This window comes from Gigantopelta aegis, chromosome 8, assembly GCF_016097555.1.
Source record: "Gigantopelta aegis isolate Gae_Host chromosome 8, Gae_host_genome, whole genome shotgun sequence".
Classification (NCBI taxonomy): domain Eukaryota; kingdom Metazoa; phylum Mollusca; class Gastropoda; order Neomphalida; family Peltospiridae; genus Gigantopelta; species Gigantopelta aegis.
In genome coordinates, this window is record NC_054706.1 from 35,255,082 (window position 1) to 35,273,691 (window position 18,610).

Consider the following 18,610-nt stretch of genomic DNA (forward strand, 5'->3'; position numbering starts at 1 on the left):
TTTGTTCTCCACCCATTGGGCTATTTCTCATTCCAGCCAGTGCATCACGACTGGTATATCAAAGGCCGTGGTATGTGCTATCTTGGCTGTGGGATGATGCATATAAAAGATCCCTTGCTGCTAATTGAAAAGAGTAGCCCATGAAGTAGCAACAACAGGTTTCCTCACAATATCTGTGTGGTCCTTAACCATATGTCTGACGCCGTATGACCGTAAATAAAATGTGTTGAGTGCATCGTTAATTAAAACATTTCCTTCCTTCCTTTGTTGTCCAGTATATGTCCAAGTTCAGAATTGACAGTTTCACTAATATGATTCTTTAAACAGTCATTTAAGATTATTGTTATTTTAGTTATTTAGGCATATAAAACCCCAATATTCATTCAGTTTGAATGTATATGAAGAATAATCTTTCCATCTTAACCTCCATCTTTTTTAGTTAAAAACTACCATTGAAAAACTACAAAAAGAAAAATGTATAAATAACATTATAATTAACATGATTGTGAATGTTCTTCAATTGTAGGTATCTTCTCAGTGGACATGACTTCCAATTTTAAAGACTGCAACCTGACCCTGAAGCGTCCTCTAGACCGAGAAGTCAAAGACCATTATAAGCTGATGATAGAAGTGGGATCTTTAATGGAGACGGCACCAACTCGTACCAAGAGAGCAGCTTACAGTATGTGTAATAAACACTGAAAATCATTGATAATAGTCATCCTTGAAAATATCAAAGGCCATGGTATGTACTATCCTGTCTGTGGGATTGTGCATATAAAAGATCCCTTGCTGCCAATCAAAAAGAGTAGCCCATGAAGTGGCGACAGCAGGTTTCCTCTCTCATTATATGTGTGGTCCTTAACTATATGTCTGACACCATATAACCGTAAATAAATTGTGTTGAGTGCGTTGTTAAACAAAACATTTCTTTCTTTCTTTCTTTTCATCCATGAAAGGTCCAGCAAATATAATATGTTTTTGTCGTCCAACTTTAAAACAACAAAGTTAATAAGCATTATTTTATATACAGTAATGTAGTTTCACTTTGTTGGAACCGTAATTTAAAAAGATTTCATAAAATTGAATAAATGTTACTGTAGAATTGTTTGATTTTGTGTTTCACTCTTAATTCTCCTGTCGAATTTTCTATTTCTGTTAAGTGAAAGATGGTAAAGTACATCTCAACGATTTTTCATTGGTAGATTACAACAAAAGGTATTCCATGATAAACAAAGTAATATAACTGACATACACATGTATGTGTGTTACACCTACTAATGATTTAAAATAGGCTGGACGTTTTCTTCATGGTTGGTTTATTTTTTTTACTTTTACAAATACATTATTTTCTCCTTTTTTTCCAGACACATGGAAAGAGGCTGAAATATATATTTATATTAGTGATGTGAATGACAATGCACCTTTGTTTATTTTCCCACAATACCCACCTGTTGGATACAACATGATGACATATTATGGGGCTGTGTCAAAGTTTGCTTCTCCACAAGAAGTGATACTGAAACTATCAGTAAGTGAACAGTGCTATATTGAATTATGCATTTAATACATGTCCAGAAGAGTAAGTGGACACTTATCACAGTTTTTTGTCTGTCGCCATGGGTTTTGTTTTAATTCTTTGTTACACAGACCAGTAGAATATCATCCCACCTCTCTGTTATGAATAATAGCCTAATGCACTTTGTGTGACCTAGATTAGCAAGTATAGCCAACAGATAGTGAAGAAGGGTGTTCAACAATAAGTAATGTAATCTTAATGATCTATTCCAATCAGTTAAATAATAAAAATGTACCCAAGACCGCAGCTTTGATATTTGAAAAGCAAGAAGTATACTAAAGGAAAGAAATATTGACTGCAACCAAAACCCTCATCCATAGTTCCATTAACCGACATTCAAACCCATATTAGTGACATTCACTCCCACATCTTGGTATTTTACACAGACTGGACTACACTAGTAATTCATTAAATTTGATCTAAAGTGCCCTTATTTCCTTCCATCGGTATATTTTGTATCAAAAAGAAATAAATTAGTCTAAAGTCTGAATCAAATTGTTAACAACTTCAATAAATTACTCTCCTGCCTTTAATTACCTTTAGATTTCACCAACATTTAGTCCTGAAAGAAATCATAAAAAAACCCCACTGCAATAACACAGAATCCACATTCTAGATGGTAAACATGTCACTGAAATCTCCTAGGACAAAAGCATGTAGGCTACCATTTATTTTTTTATTTTATTGAATACTATCCTAGAGGGGTTGAAGGATGTGACATAATCTAACAACGTCTTGATGTCATATTAATCATGTCACTTACTTTGGAGGCTTCCACCCCTCTTGAAATTATTCCATAAAAAAGCAAAATGGCAGACGGCAAAAAAATCACATGCTTTTTGTCCTAGGAGATTTCAGTGATGTCAGTATATAGATGGCATGGTTACATTTTAATATGTCGAATGTATGCCAATGTGATAGGTTTTTCTTGCTATTTCTCTCTGGACAAAATGTGGAGAATAACGGTAATAAAAGGTAGGAGAGTAATTTATCATAGTTGTTAACAATGTGTTTTGGACTTTAGCAATAAAGTACTATTTATAAATCAGTAAGTGCCCTTAATTACTAGAGTGGAGAGTGCAATTAATATTTAGAACATGTTGAAGGCACTGTGGAACAATTTAAACATCGAGTTTGAGATACTAATGGTAATTAATATTCGTTCACAGGCTACTGATCCTGATCTAGGTCCTAATGGAGATGTAGAGTATGCTATGGATCCCAGCCTCTTAAATGTACCACCATTTGATGTTGCTAAGAATACAGGAATTCTTCATACTTCTCGGGAGATCTACACGACTCTGACAAATAACAACCAGTGGAAGTTCGATGTCATAGCCAAAGACAAACCAGTTGACTCTGAACCAAACCATTCTAAAGCTCCAATTATTGTGAGTCAAGCATGATATTGTTGTTTGTAAATAATATTAAAAATAATGCTTTCTTTTCATTGTGTGTCAAGGTTTAACAATAGTTTGAATAGTATATTTTTAAACAGTTTTAAAAATATTGAATAGGTTTAAAAACGATTACAATTTGCGACTTGATTTTTTGGTTATGTTACATGCTATATATATATATATATTGTTTTTATATTCAGGTGAATTTGATTGAAGATTACAACAGATTTGTTATAGTTATTGAACACAGTAAAGCTGGGGATATTATTGCTAGACAGGAAGACATCAAAATGTATGTATGGCTCACACTATTTTCCTTTTAATTATTTCAGAAATATCCATATCATGTTCTTTCATATATAAATATACTGAAATTAAGTTTTTACCTTGAAATGAAATAAAAATCAAACTTAGAAGACAAGGAAAGATGAGAATCTCTGAATCTATTGATAAATGCTTTGAATTTAACATCCAAATAATCTTTTAACTTTAATTGATAGAAAAGTAGGAATAAGTTTTTAATACAAAATGTTTTAATAAAAAGTGTTTTTCTAAATTGCATTTATTAAAAATAAAAATATAAATCAATTTGGTCATTAACTTTGGACTGTGAACTTTTAAAGTGGGTCATTTTTGTTTTGACCTAACTGATATTTTCTATCTTCTTTTTCCTGACAGTCTTCTGCAAGAAGAACTTGGATACTTGGTAATCATTGAAAAAATTCATGGCAAACAAACAATTAACAAAGAAGAAAATATTAATATTGAGACTGATTCGTGAGTATTTTAAAACATAAAGTTTACAGAAAAGTTTGTTTTGTATAATAACACTACTAAAGCATATAGATTAATCCATTATAGGCTACTGGGTGTCAAAAATTTGGTAATTCTGACACAGATTTCTGAGGAATCCTGCTATATTTTTTCATTAGTATTAAGAGATCTTATATGCACTTTATAACAAAACAGCACAGCACAGCACATACCACAGCCTTTGATATACCAGACATGGGGACCAGTAGGTCCATTGATGAGGTTCAATGCTATGATGTAATCACCTCAGTCAAGGGATTTGAACTACCACACAATAAAGAAAAATGTATATACTATTACTAAGGTGTTTGATACGCCAGTTATGTAATTGGAATCAATTCAGTCAGTTGACTTAATAGATCCTAAGACCCTGCCATCACACCTCATCAGGGCACTGATCTGTTCATCAAAACCAATGATTGATTGCTTTCTTTGGTCTATTGTCTTTGAAGCTCTTCGTTACATTTCAATACCAAGATAGTCAGGGACTTTTTTGAGTTTGTAACCATTTTAAAAGGTTTTCTACAAATAAAATATTTTTTACATTATTAAAATTACAATTTACTTACATTTCCTTGTAGTCTAAAATTATTTTGTGCATACAAATTTAATATTTCTTCCAACAGCCAAACAAAATTTGAAATAATTCAGCCAAAGGTCATTCCAGATGTATTTATCAATGTAATGCTTTATATTTAAAATATATTATGGTAATTAAGATTGATTGCTAAGGTTTTAAAAATCAGGATGTGTGTTTATTTGTTGGGCGGAACGAATGGAAGTCTTGCTAGGACTAAAAAATCAGGATAGTTCCTTTAATGTGTATAAATGTTTAGGATATGTATAGGCTATATCATATTATGTTTATTGTTAAATTTTGTATTTTCAGCACTGACATTGTTTTTGTTTTGGTGGGAAAAGAAATTGAGCATGAATATACACTGTTGCGAAACACAGATCCAATGACAAAAGACAGGTACCAATAGCAGCTTGTTCTATTTTTGACCTGACAGTGTCTTCAAATAACATCCATGCAGAAACTGCCATGAGTGTCCCATAGAGTTATGAAATGCTTGCCATCTTAGTCTTTACTCATGGAATGTCATCAGGTGGGAACCAGTCAAATTGTTAGCAGTGATAAAATCAAAGTCTGCGTCTTTGAATGCAGTCCTGGGGCCTAATTCACTAAATTCTCGCAACTTTGCGATCTCGCAGTGCAATGCTAAAAGACTTGCAAAGAGGATGCTTTGTTGTCTAGCAGAGCCTAAGAGACCTTTGTGAATTGGGCCCCTGGAGATTTTTTATTTTTTTGCCGATCTTACTTTTATAAAACTTGTATTTTCACAATACACTTTATAGCTATAACTGTCACACTATTCTCCATTTCAACTAAGTAAAACTTCATTGTTTGTTATCCTCATATATTTCAAGCACATACATCAGAAGAAGCCAGCAACTGGAGGGGCCAGTAATACATTAATTTGATAGGTTTTGTCAAGTTCTTTATATCTACATTACTAATAAGGATTCTTTTGACTCTTATTCAAGTTGCCAGAGATATTAATTGTTCCTAAGTGCAACTGAAGACAATATTTACAGTACCATTTTTATTTCAATTTCATGTTGTGTTTGAGTTGCTACAGACACTTTGTTAGATAATGTAGGTTTTCAACAGAGCATTCCTTTCTGTCTCACCTTTACGAAGTAAAAAGGCGAGACATAGGTATTACTTTTCCAACAGTAGCAGCAATGGTGTCGACTTTTGTGTTAAAAGTTTAACGTTAAAAGTTACGTATTTAGATCAGTTTTTACAAACTAAATCATAGATCAATGAAACTTGGTTGATAGTTATAATGGATGTTCATCACAGTACACTGAAAATTCTTATGAAAGTTGAGACCTTTAATTCTGAAGAATTTGTGTTTAATAATGACATTGTCTTCCTTGGGCTGAAAATGACATTGGATTAAAAAAAAACATTGAGAAAACATTGCAGGGTTTTGAAAGGTAGCGGGTTTACTGTGAGCTTTTCATCAAATAACACAGAGAGAGGAAGAACAAAATAAGTAACACATTAGTGAATACTTGATTATTTTTAATGTTTTTTTTTAATTCACATGGCAATTCTTTACAGGGTTATGTCAGACGACACTAAAAGAACCCTTGGAAGCAAACTCAAGAATAAGCTGAACCTTGTAATTGGTGATTTTCGACTACCTCACCCAGAGACAAACATAGTGGTGCGGACGATGACCAAATCTTACATCTGGTGGCTGACCAATCCATGGGCTGCTCTTGTAGCCGTTGCAGTTATGATTATTCTCATCTGCATCATCAACTTCATCGTTATCGTCTTTTCATATTCTAAGTTAGTAACAAATTTTATTGACATATCTACTTCAAAAATCATATGTGTGCATACAATTTCTTCAAATTTTTAGAAAGTATCCATTTCCAAAATTTAAAGTAAAAGTTGGTTGTAAACTTTTTATAAATTTATAAAAAAAGAAAGACATTAGTGGTGTATTATTTGTAATACATGTAGCTATTAGATGTTTTTTAAATTTGTAAGCATAAATCCTGCAGTCACAATTATTTATTAGCAAGATGACAACTAAATAATTATTTTGCTAGTCATTATTTTATTGCTTGTTTTTTTTAATGTTTTTTTTTTTCCTTCCCAGATATATGAAGTACGTCCACAAATACAATGAATATCAAATGAAACACTCCAATGCTCAGCTCCACGCCTCAATGATTCAGCTGCATCCAGACATGTTCATGACTCCAGACATGTACATGACTCCAGACGTTCTCAACCACGTGACTAGCTGTCCAGACATGCTGACTGCTTCCCAGGAATACATTAACCAAACACCACGTAGCTACCTTCGAGAGTACGAGGAACAAGTAAGTGGGGACCGAACACCACGTAGTTATCTCCGAGAGTACGAGGAACAAGTAAGTGGGGACCAAACACCGTGTAGCTACCTCTGAGAGTACGAGGAACAAGTAAGTGGGGACCAAACACCACATAGTTACTTCCGAGAGTACGAGGAACAAGTAAGTAGGGACCAAACACCACGTATTTACCTGCGAGAGTACGAGGAACAAGTAAGTGGGGACCAAACACCGCGTAGTTACCTGCGAGAGTACGGGGAACAAGTAAGTGGGGATCAAACACCGCGTAGTTACCTGCGAAAGTACGAGGAACAAGTAAGTGGGGACCAAACACCGCGCAGTTACCTCCGAGAGTACGAGGAACAAGTAAGTGGGGACCAAACACCGCGCAGTTACCTCCGAGAGTACGAGGAACAAGTAAGTGGGGACCAAACACCGCGCAGTTACCTGCGAGAGTACGAGGAACAAGTAAGTGGGGACCAAACACCGCGCAGTTACCTGCGAGAGTACGAGGAACAAGTAAGTGGGGACCAAACACCGCGCAGTTACCTGCGAGAGTACGAGGAACAAGTAAGTGGGGACCAAACACCGCGCAGTTACCTCCGAGAGTACGAGGAACAAGTAACTGGGGACCGAACATCTGGGACCAATTTCACAGAACATCGTCAGCCTAGTTTTGCATGTCAACGTAAACTTACAACAAAACCACAATTCTTATTAGTATTATAGTACAATAAATAGAGTTAGAAGTACACACATTTCATTTTCATTTCTCCTTCAAATACTTAGTCTTCCGTAATGATGTAATTTTTTGGGTGAAATAGATGCCAAATACATGTAAACGCATGACCAGTATGAATTAATCGCAGACGTAAACTTATGATATTTTATGAAATTGCCTCCTGGAACTTATTTATTGGGGGTGCAGTAAAGGAAGGAAATGTTTTATTTAACAACGCACTCAACACATTTTATTTACGGTAATATGGCGTCGGACATGGCTAAGAACCACACAGATATTGAGGGAGGAAACCCGCTGTCGCCACTTCATGAACTACTCTTTTCGATTAGCAGCAAGCACATACCATGGCCTTTGATGTACCGGTTGTGGTGCACTGACTGGAGCGAGAAATAGCCCAATTGGCCCACTGAAAGGGATTGATCCCAAACCGATCAAGCGAGCACTTGACTTGACTGCAAGATTTGACAAAAAAAGGTTCACTAGCCACTGGGCATGGCAATAGTTATTTACTAGCCCAACATTGAATATCACTAACCATGGGAGTGGGGCTACCATAATCTACTGGTAAAATGGGTCATCTCCAGCTAGACAAAAAATGTCTACTTAAAACCAGACCAAAAAAAATTAAAAATTGTCAAGTTGTAGTCAAATAGATGACATAATTCAATTTTATAAAAATTATTGAAAATAATTGCTCATGTGGGAAAAAATAAAATATTGAGTAGGAATATCAGTATAATGCATTGTATGTGTATCAAAACTGTTTGCTACATATTGAATATATTTTGTGGTATTTAAAGAATTCACATCAGTCCACTTCAGTAAAAAAAAATTTTAAATATAATTGTTACAATTAATATCGATTGTTCTTATTTCAGAGTCTCAATATGTATGTACCACCGGAATACCAAGATTACGACTTCACAATAGATGATGACATTCCTTCCATATCGGATCCTTCTGGCGATGCAACAGCAACAGCAATTGTCAATCCTGTGTATGACTAGTAAGGCATGAACTTTGTAATACCGTTACAACTTTACGAGAAACTGAAAACGTTTCATTACATGGTGGGGACAGAAATATTCCAAGACACTTTTCATTTCCCATATTGTGGTACGTCTTTTGAGAAGTTATAACATCCATCAGCTGATCAATGGTGGCACACTGTATGTTATGTGCACATTGTTTTTGTTTTGTACTTCATTTAACCAGGGGGCCAGCAGGTGGGATGTAGTCTCATGATAAAGCGCTCACCTGATGTGCGGTCATTTTTGGATCGATCCCCATCGGTGGGCCCATTGGGCCATTTCTTATTCCAGCCAATGCACCACGATTGGTGTATCAAAGGCTGTGGCATGTGCTATCCTGTTTGTGAGATGGTGCTGCTTTTTTTTTTCATTTGGTAATGCGTGTACGGTCGACTTCCTGGTAGGGTCCTCACACTCTCTAGCTAGCGTACTCCGACTTTGATGAGGTTGAGGTTTTCTGTAGGGGTTACCTCACCCTTAATTCTTTAATGAAGATTCTAATCCTGGGATCTCAGGAGGAGTGTTTCGGTCTGCGTTTCCATCCCATAGAAGCTCGTCTTACTGGACTTGCATGCTGCTTCTGCATCAGAGTTGTCCTTCTAGACAGATTCTTTCTCGACTTACGCCCTCAGTCTGTTCGGCTATTTGCCCATAGCTGGGACTGGATGGGCGAGTGTCAGAGCATGTGCATACGCCAGTGGGTTCTGCACACTGCACCTCTGGGGCAGCAGTTGCTCCCGAGATCCCACTCAGTCTAGCCTGGGACATTTATGGCCCAGTTACCATGTTGAGCGAAGTAGTTTGTGGAGGGGTGAGACTTGCATGCATCTGCCTCCTTTTCACCATGCCAGGCTATCTGGCGGCTGCAGTTGAAAGCCAGGTCATAAGCCCCCTACACTACACTGCAGCACTAGACACATCACACAAACCTGTGAACAGGAAGCCACTACACCACATGGTGCATATAAAAGATCTGTCGTCACTAATGAAAAAATGTAGCTGGTTTCCTCTAAGACTATATGTCAAAATTACCAAATGTTTGACATCCAATAGCAGATGATTAATAAATCAATGTGCTCTATTGGTGTCGGTAAACAAAACAAACTTTTTCTTTCAACTGAACAATAATCCTTCAATATTTATTCAGTTGTGTGCTTTGTAATAAATGGAATAATTATAAGAGGCCAGTTTTACTTCAACTAATTAGTATGTTTATCTTTGTACTTGCAATAAATTTGTAAATCTTTAGTAGGTGTGCATCATTTCTTTCTTTTTAGTTTAAATGATTTGCAGATTTGCCCTCCAAACAGTACTTGTAGTTTTTACTTGTATTACCAAAATATTTTGTTTTTCTTTCAGTGATGATACACAAAATGTGAGCTATGCCAGCAGCACCGTTCTGTAAGAAGAGTCTTTGAACATGCTACTCAACATTTTTCAAAACAAACTGTGGTGCATACTTTTAAAAAAGGAATTACAAAAATACAGTACCTTTCAACTCTAGTTTTATTTTGTTTTGTGCAAAATTCTTAGGCATTTCTTTTGTGTTCTGTACATGTTCAGGCTCTGTATTCATAAAAGTATCACGTTTGTTTTAACAATATCACTAACAATATCACTAAAAGTACATTGATTTATTAATCATCATATATGTACGTCCCTTGACCTTTAATATACTGATCATTAGGGATGGGATGTTTAATCATGGTAAATAAATAATTCAGCAATAGGCCTATTATGTACTCGCAATTATTCTAGATTATTCTAGTTATTCCACGTTGCCTTTTCAAATTATTATTCAGAGATTTGACATTATGCAAATAATAATATTAAACATTATTGCTGAATATATCTTTCTGTTAGACTTCTATAATAAGTGTACATGACACCCATAAATTGTGTACTCCAGAATGCATCTAAAGGTAACTGAATCTTCAAAACAATTGTAGAGGAAGAATGCTCCCTGGTCCGTCTAGCATTCTCGCCCATACATGGTAAAAATAGTATTTTACTAGTCCAGATCTAGTTTTATATTTACAATTATTTTACAAATAAACATTTCCTGCTCTTAAAATAGTTTATTAAAATGCATGTATGAAAGTATCATGAATAAATCGAACCATATACAAAATAAAAAGAAGTTTGTTTTGTTTAACACCACCACTAGAGCACATTGATTAATTAATCATCGGCTATTGGATGTCAAACATTTGGTATTTCCGACTCATGAAACCCACTACATTTGTCCTAATGCAGCAAAGGATCTTTTATATGCACTTTCCCACAGACAGGAAAGCACTTACCAAGGCCTTTGACCAGTTGTGGTGCACTGGTTGGAAAAAAAAAAAAAACATCCCTAATAATCGTGCGACACTGGTTGAGACAAATAACCCAATTTGTCCACCAAGAAGGTTCAGTACTATAACCCAAGAACCAAAGGCAAGCATTCTACCAACTAAGCTAATTACATAATGGAAGGAAGGAAATGTTTTAAAAACAACGCATTCAACACATTTTATTTACGGTTATATGGTGTAGGACATATGGTTAAAAACCACAGATATTGAGGGAGGAAACCCGCTGTAAACACTTCATGGGCTACTCTTTTTAGATTAAAAGCAAAGGATCTTTTATATGCACCATCCCATAACCTTTGATGTACCAGTCGTGGTGCACTGGCTGGAGTGAGAATTACATAATGGGGAAAATTTTAAACATACTGCTACAATGGTTTAAAACACACTGCTACACTTGTATTGTTAAAGAAAATCTTAACAAACAAACCAGTGTGGTATGTTTGTGGTAATCTGATTAAAAAACACAACGCACATTGTTTATTATATAGAAAGATAGTTGTTTATTATTAAGACATTTTTTGATATTTAGGAGACCTAAACACTGGGTTTGACAATTCCTAGACATAGTTTTAATACATATCCTATAAGGAACAGGAAAATAGCCTGAAAAAGGCCCGAAGAGAACAAAAAGTGGAATAAATGGAAAATTAAAAGTTAAAAAACTGACACCAATTACAAATATACAATTAATACTCGTACATATGTATTCCATGCTTAAATTCTAAAAATCAATAAGAATGTTTTTTCCAAGTCTATTATCTAAAGAAGGTTATTGTTCACCACCTTCAGGCTCTTAATCGGCCAAATACACACTTGACTAAAGATGAACTGGATGTTGAGATGGTTTTTTAAGTCTGGTATACTAGAATCGCAGCAATGTGGTGAGCAAACTGAATGTATTATCTGGCAAGTGACACCCAATCGAGATTTCAAGGCGGCTGGCTTGGGCGAGATGAGAAACGCGATGGAGATGACAGGCTCTACTCTTCCACTATTATTTCTTGAACTTCTACCAAAAACTCAATCACCTCCTCTTCCATGTTGTCCTCGTGACTATCCAACTCGTCGGTTTCAACACCTGTAGAAAAAATAAACAAACATGTTAGTGAGAGAAGGTCACCTGTGTCAACACAACAAAAAAAAGATGCATGCTAGCAAGGAGTTTTTTCAAATCAACACCTGAATAAAGATGAACATAGTGAGACAAGTATTTTCAACTCATCTGTGTCAACACCTGAATAAAGATGAACATGTTTTGATTAAAAACATTTTTTATTGCAAAAATATTAAGCACAAGTGAAAGTAGTTTAAACACATGTCAACACCTGAGGAAAGATGAACATGTTAGTTTTTGCAACTCATCTGGGTCAACATCTTGCCAAAACCTTGTTCAACTACAAATTCATAGGAAATCGTCCATATTTCCTGTTGTTCTGTTATCATTTTTGGCCGTGCCATATGCAAAACAGCAGGAAATATAAATTAGAGAACGTACTAAATGCACAGTGTACAGCTGCATTAAAATCACAGATTTTAAAGATTTTACTTGGACTATTTTACCTAACATAAACAATAATAGGTTAAATATTTTTATAGCATTGACAAAATTGAGTACAAGATTTTTTTTTTGTCTTCATGCTAAATAAATCAAACTTGTGACAAAATAATAAAAACAAAAATCACTTCCCTCCAGCTTTTATATTTAGACAATTCCAAGATTGAGAATAAAGTAAGTAAATTAGAATATTTTCAAATTACCATCTCGAAGTTCAATCCTCCTGTCTCTAAGCTGTTCAAACTCCTCAGTCCTGTCTCTGCAGAACTGTTTGTATTCGTCCATCAGCTGACGACGTTTCTCCAGCAATTCCTGTAAATAACAAGTTTAAAAAAAAAAAATGTTTTTAATATTGTAAATGAAACTAATGCTAAGACTTTATAAATTAAACAATGTTGGTGTTCTCTCATTTATTACAACATCCAACAAGCATTTGGAGAGTACTGCTAAAGACCTACATGTTCCCTACTGGGCCTAAATAAAAACAAAATTAGATCCAAAGTTCAAGGCCAATAACTCTGTCAAAAATTAATATATCGCCATGAAAGTTAAACGATCTATAATGGTACTTGATAAAGCTATACACAGAATTTCCGCTCAATATCTTGAGGCATGGTGGAAAAAACATCCAGAAAATTGTCTGTGGGACAGACAGACGGACATGAAACCTATAGTCCCTTCCGGTTGGACCGGTATGAATGAATAGGCAGAATGGGTGTCAGAAAAGGTAAGTATATGGAAATCATGGACCAGTAGGGGACTAAAAATGTATATACACAAAGTCATGGATAAAGTGTTCATTATCCTAATACGTTGTAGGCAACGCTCAATATAAACTTTACAATGCATATCATATTTGTAAGAACTCTGAGACTTTCTAGTGTTATAGTTTACAATGTTCTTGTGATAAGACGACAAAAAGGATTAAAATGCACATTTATTTCAACGCTAAAAATACCTTGGATGCAGACTGCTTTTTAGAAATATCTTCTATCTCAAACTGCTGAGCAAACTTCTTGAAATTCTTCCTGATCTCCTGAAATAGCACAAAATTTAAGAATCAAAATCCGCTGAGAAAATGTACTAACTGCAATATAAATCAAGGCTAATGTCAATTGTAATATTTATACACATCTGGAAAGAGTTTAACTGTCAACTGAGTACCAGTTAATAAATAAAATCATTAATTAAATATGCAAAATATCCATAAAAAAAAGCTTATACATTATATGATTTCTTTAAAATGATTTTTATATAAATTAAAAGTTAATAAGTCTAGTAAAAAAAATTTCTTTCAAAAACATGTTTGTCAAAATAACAATAAGGTAACAGCTTGACTGTCATGTTAAAAGATAGCTTTTACAAAATGTAAAATGTTGTGATAAACACCTTAATCTGTTTATCCTTCAAGAGTGATGCTGGTCTTGGTCGCCATAGCAACTGACAGAAACGTTCCATTGGCTTTTTATACAGCAGGTTACCCTGGAAGTTCCAGATCCAATATGCATTATCAACCTGCAAAATTAACAAGACAACATAAACAATTGATCATGCCAGCAAATTATAGAAATTATTTTAAATATTCACCAATTACAATCTGGCAGATTATTAAAATGGTTGTACATTTTGGGGATTAATAAAAAAGGACAATAATTATGCTTTCTGTACATATATAAAATGAAAGTCACATCTGTGTTACATCTTCATACATTGTTTGATCAGCAGTTATAATGTCATTAAGATTTAGTGTCACTATCTAGAATGAAATCCCATTGTCACAGAAGACGCCTGGTAAGGTGCAAGGGCTTTTACAAAGGACAAGACAAGACAAAAGAGATTTACGTGCACATTCAGAGCAAGCTGTTGTAGCACACGCCTATCCTGGCCACAGGGACCGGCCTTGGCCGGATCCCTCTGTCCAGGACAGGAAAGGGTTGGGGGAGGGTTGTAGAGAGGGAACGCCTGCACTTGCAAGTGCAAGGGAGCACCAGCAGTCCAATGTTGGTGGCAGGCGGGGGGTATTTGGTGCTATGGAATTTTGAAAGTCCCGTAGGATTATGACAAAGAGGAAGAGGTGCGCGTTTTACATGAAGGAAAATTAGCACACACGTCTTCAATATACCACTGGTTAGAATGAGAAGTAGCCAAAATGTGCCCTAGCTGGTGATCTTTGGGAGGGTACTTTACCAGAGCTACGTCCTCTCTAGGCAGCAAGCTATAGGTCGTCAAAAACTTAATATGTTTTACTTCCAATATGTCTTGTTTTCTTCTCCCAAACATAAAATATGAACAGAAACCAGGTACTGGCTATAATTCATGTAACTATGATGGTGGAATTTAATGCCATCTTTCAAAACGTTTCTTGTTTTAACTGTTAAAAGCAGCTTAAATAAAGATATTTCTTAAGAGTTTGTTTTGTTCAGTGACACTAGAGCACGTTGATTTATTAATCATCATCTATTGGATGTCAAACATTTGGTACTTTTGACATACAGTCTTAAACAGGAAACCTGCTACATTTTTCCATTAGTAGCAAGGGATTTTTTATATACACCTTGCCACAGACAGGATAGCATTGACATAACGGAGTACAGTACGGCCTTTGATATACCAGTCATAGTGAACTGGCTGCAACAAATATTTCTTAGATGTCCAGTCCTGTGCAATGTCACCACAGAACAACAACTCATTACGAACTCCCAAATGCTAGGTTTATAAAGAAAAGCTCTCAGAAAAAAATTAGAGTGTCTGACAGATATATATCATTTCTTTTCATAACCTGTACTTCATCACTGAGCTTTTTCTAGATATAAATATGTTGTCTTAGAAGGAACATATTAAAATCGGGTGGCATTTATTTAAAAATAAAATTATCTTCTCAAAGGACCCATATGCAGGGCTTCTAGATTATGGTAGCCCCACTCCTTTGGCTAGTGATATTCAATGTTGGGCTAGTAAATAACTATTATTACCATGCCCGATGGCTAGTGAAATATTTTTGGTCAAATGTTGCAATTAAGTCTATTCTGTAAATTTTAATATCCTGCCCCCCCCCCCCCCCCCCCCCCCCCCCCAAATGTTAGTGTTTTTAAGCTCTATTTTCCTCTTTAGGTGATATATCTGATTATTACTATTATTTAGTTAAAAAAAAAAAATTGTGGCTAGTACATTTTTTTAAATCACTGATCCCATGGCTAGTGGATTTTATAAAAATTCTTAAAGCACTGCCATATGTACACTACAATGTCTGTGAAATTAGGAAAGTGCCAACGACCCACCTTGTGTCCCCACCAACTGACGGCCGACGCCACATATCTTCCAGTCGGATCCCATTCAACATCTGTAGCCATGAAGTGCTCCGTTTGTGTCATGACTGTCATGTCTTGCGTGTCAACAAACTCCAATATACCGTTCATACTGAAAAACACAGAATCAAAACATTATACCAGAGAATTCACTATGATCAAATTTTCAGTTCATCAAGACCTCCCCACCACCCACACCAGTGTAATTCTACTATAAAATACCAGAAGAAATACTAAAGAAGGCCCCTAATCAAAGCTGACAAAGGTAAGCATCTCATCAAAAAAGTTTTTTTAACATACATAAGGTGTCAAATTGGTTTACACCATTTAGCAGATTCTATGTATGTAGTTTAAATGTGATCTAAAAAACTGAGTTGATTCTAATATTTGTTTTTGTTCTCTGAAACAAGTGTCAGAAGGTTTGTGTTAAAGTTAAAAAGTTCATTTTGTTTAACAGCATCACTACAGAATATTAATTTAATAATTATCAACTACTGAATGTTGAATATTTGATATTGTTAACACAGTTTTAGAGGAGACCCACTACATTTTTCCATTTGCAGCCATGGATCTTTTACATGCATTTTCATAGACAAGACAGTACAAACTACAGCCTTTGATTTACCGCACTGGTAACGCGGGGGAAAAAACACAATCGGAGAATGGGTCTACCGAAGGTATTCAATCCTACAACATCAGACTAGCACTCTACTAGATATCACCCCAGGTTGTCAAACAAACAAAATACTGTTCAATGACAAAATCCAATTCTTAATGAATACTACAACACTGTATTAGTGTTACCTTCTCAAACCAGCAAGAACAATAAACTGTCCATTGGGACTCCAGAACAAGTGGTTAGCTGTCCTCTTTTCTAGCACCTCTGAAAAACGAAATTGAAAATAAATTGTTTTGTAGTCTTTATTACTAATTAGTAATACCAATTTTGATAAGATAAAGGGCAGACACAATATTATTTCTTCTATTTTTTAAGGTAGAGCAAATTCCTTTGGTCCGTACACTTACAAAATGATACAAGTGTGAATTTTATTATTTTTAACTTGGCAGTGATTTCTCAGACATGTATCATAAAACATAGTTATTCAGTGAAAATGCTCAGAGACAGAGTACAGAAATCAAAAGGAATGCTAAAAACCATCTCAGCACATTTTGTAACCAGCAATGCATATGCTATTATATTTTTTGCAATTAGCAGCAAGGAATCTTTTATATGTATTTCATGCTTTAAAACAACTCATTACATTGCATCCAATAGAGCTCTCAGAAAAAAATTAGAGTGTCTGACAAATATATATCATAATTATTTCATAAAATGAAATTCATCACTGAGCTTCTGATGGCTATTCAAGAAATAATTATAGCTAGTTCTTCAAAACCAGCCTAACTTGAAAAAACTACCGACTTAATATGAAGAATTTCAAAATGAAACAATGCAATCTTGTTCATTGACATGAGAACACATTTGTTTATGAGACCATGTGTTGCTAATAAAATTCAATTTGCAACAGAAAAACCACAAATATACATTCACATATCAGTAACCACAGACTGCTTTTTAAGGTGCACGGGTGCACATAATTTCAATCTTGACGAGTGTGAAAAGCAGCACACGTTACACTCAACAAACGGCGCACGTAAAGTAGATGTGTATATTTATTTTCACTGTTTAAAAAAATCAAGTTTTCATAGCTCATTTAGCTGATAGGAAGATCCTTTTATTAAAACAATAAAAATTAAAAACATTGCAGTGGCTTCCATGCAGTCGTTAAACTGGTATTTCTCTTTGTTAAACAAATCAGGAAATACTGGTTTAATAGACAATTTTACAGACGTACCAGTCAAAATCCAATAGGAGCTACACTGCCTATTTTATTTTAAGAGAGTGATTTTTCACTCGCCTTAGCATATTGAGGTGTGCGATTTTGCATTCGCCTATAATTTCAAAAACCAAGGACTGCTTATTACTTATTGGAATTTTTACTTTACAAAAGTAACAAATAATTATGTAATAAACAATTTATACATTTTACTGTATTTGACCAGAAATTAGCCCATGTCTTTGAATAAGCCCCCTCATGTTTTGACAGCATTTAAAGGAAGGGACAATTAAGGCATTTGGCCTGGTATGCATATTCAATGATATATAATGCAAATTATTGCTTAATATCAACAAGTATAATCGTATAGTTAATTAATAAAACGGTTAAATGTGACGGCTATTATATATAACAGGCGCAGCCATTTTGTACCATCTCAGTGAGTACGCCCTCTGGCGAGCTGGTGGTTACGTAATACTTAACGTGTAACGTCAGGAACGAGCCTTACAACTGGAGAAACACAATCTACCTGGTTTTTGCGGGATGATATAGTCATACATTGTAATGTTCTGTAATAATACACATCCCAGTAAGCCAGCAATAAGTATATCCAGCACTATATATATTATTTTTCAATACAAAATAAAATACCATTATCAAAGTGGCTACACAACAAGTCAAAATAATTAACAGTGTTTTGTCCATGCATTAACCTACGTACTGAAATGATACATGGAGTGTTTTCTTAGTTAATTGGTCTATGCTGTTAGTTGCTTCTACCTGTGATTCCTGATTGGCAGGTGTGTATTTGATTGGTAACCAAACAAGCCAATTAATTGACGCTGTCTACACAATAATACATACCAGTATTGTGGAATATTACCTGTCGCCCCTAAAATGGTAATGGACATGGTTTATTACTGTAAATAGTTCTGTGAAACTATTGATTAAGTAGACTTTTCTATCTAAAACCACAGAACTGACCAATTACGTAGTCCCAAAGAACAGAAAATTATCACTTGGGTATCGTGGGTTGTCGTTTTGCTCCAATGTAGCATATCAATAGGCCTAATAGTACACATTTTTCCT

At 35.0% G+C, this 18,610-nt stretch overlaps 2 protein-coding genes across 3 annotated transcripts in view; one reads left to right on the forward strand and one right to left on the reverse strand.

Moving 5' to 3' along the window:
• LOC121378881 overlaps positions 1 to 9,969 on the forward strand; it is a 141,887-nt gene extending 131,918 nt beyond the window's left edge. Inside the window, exons 133-142 of one of the 2 annotated variants that reach the window (XM_041507238.1) lie at positions 527 to 682; positions 1,368 to 1,531; positions 2,749 to 2,970; positions 3,180 to 3,271; positions 3,658 to 3,756; positions 4,682 to 4,768; positions 5,927 to 6,160; positions 6,477 to 6,702; positions 8,314 to 8,446; positions 9,826 to 9,969. In XM_041507238.1, coding sequence (XP_041363172.1) covers positions 527 to 682; positions 1,368 to 1,531; positions 2,749 to 2,970; positions 3,180 to 3,271; positions 3,658 to 3,756; positions 4,682 to 4,768; positions 5,927 to 6,160; positions 6,477 to 6,702; positions 8,314 to 8,442 — 1,409 coding nt within the window. In that variant the 3' untranslated portion in view covers positions 8,443 to 8,446; positions 9,826 to 9,969. The remainder of the gene's footprint in view (positions 1 to 526; positions 683 to 1,367; positions 1,532 to 2,748; positions 2,971 to 3,179; positions 3,272 to 3,657; positions 3,757 to 4,681; positions 4,769 to 5,926; positions 6,161 to 6,476; positions 6,703 to 8,313; positions 8,447 to 9,825) is intronic. The other variant, XM_041507237.1, reaches the window with a different exon arrangement.
• A 1,327-nt stretch (positions 9,970 to 11,296) lies between these two features.
• LOC121378872 (eukaryotic translation initiation factor 3 subunit B-like) overlaps positions 11,297 to 18,610 on the reverse strand; it is a 30,325-nt gene continuing 23,011 nt past the window's right edge. Inside the window, exons 13-18 of the mRNA XM_041507227.1 lie at positions 16,488 to 16,566; positions 15,657 to 15,795; positions 13,768 to 13,893; positions 13,337 to 13,414; positions 12,582 to 12,690; positions 11,297 to 11,901 (exon numbers count right to left, since the gene is read on the reverse strand). Of these exons, the coding sequence (XP_041363161.1) occupies positions 11,804 to 11,901; positions 12,582 to 12,690; positions 13,337 to 13,414; positions 13,768 to 13,893; positions 15,657 to 15,795; positions 16,488 to 16,566 (629 nt within the window). The 3' untranslated portion in view covers positions 11,297 to 11,803. The remainder of the gene's footprint in view (positions 11,902 to 12,581; positions 12,691 to 13,336; positions 13,415 to 13,767; positions 13,894 to 15,656; positions 15,796 to 16,487; positions 16,567 to 18,610) is intronic.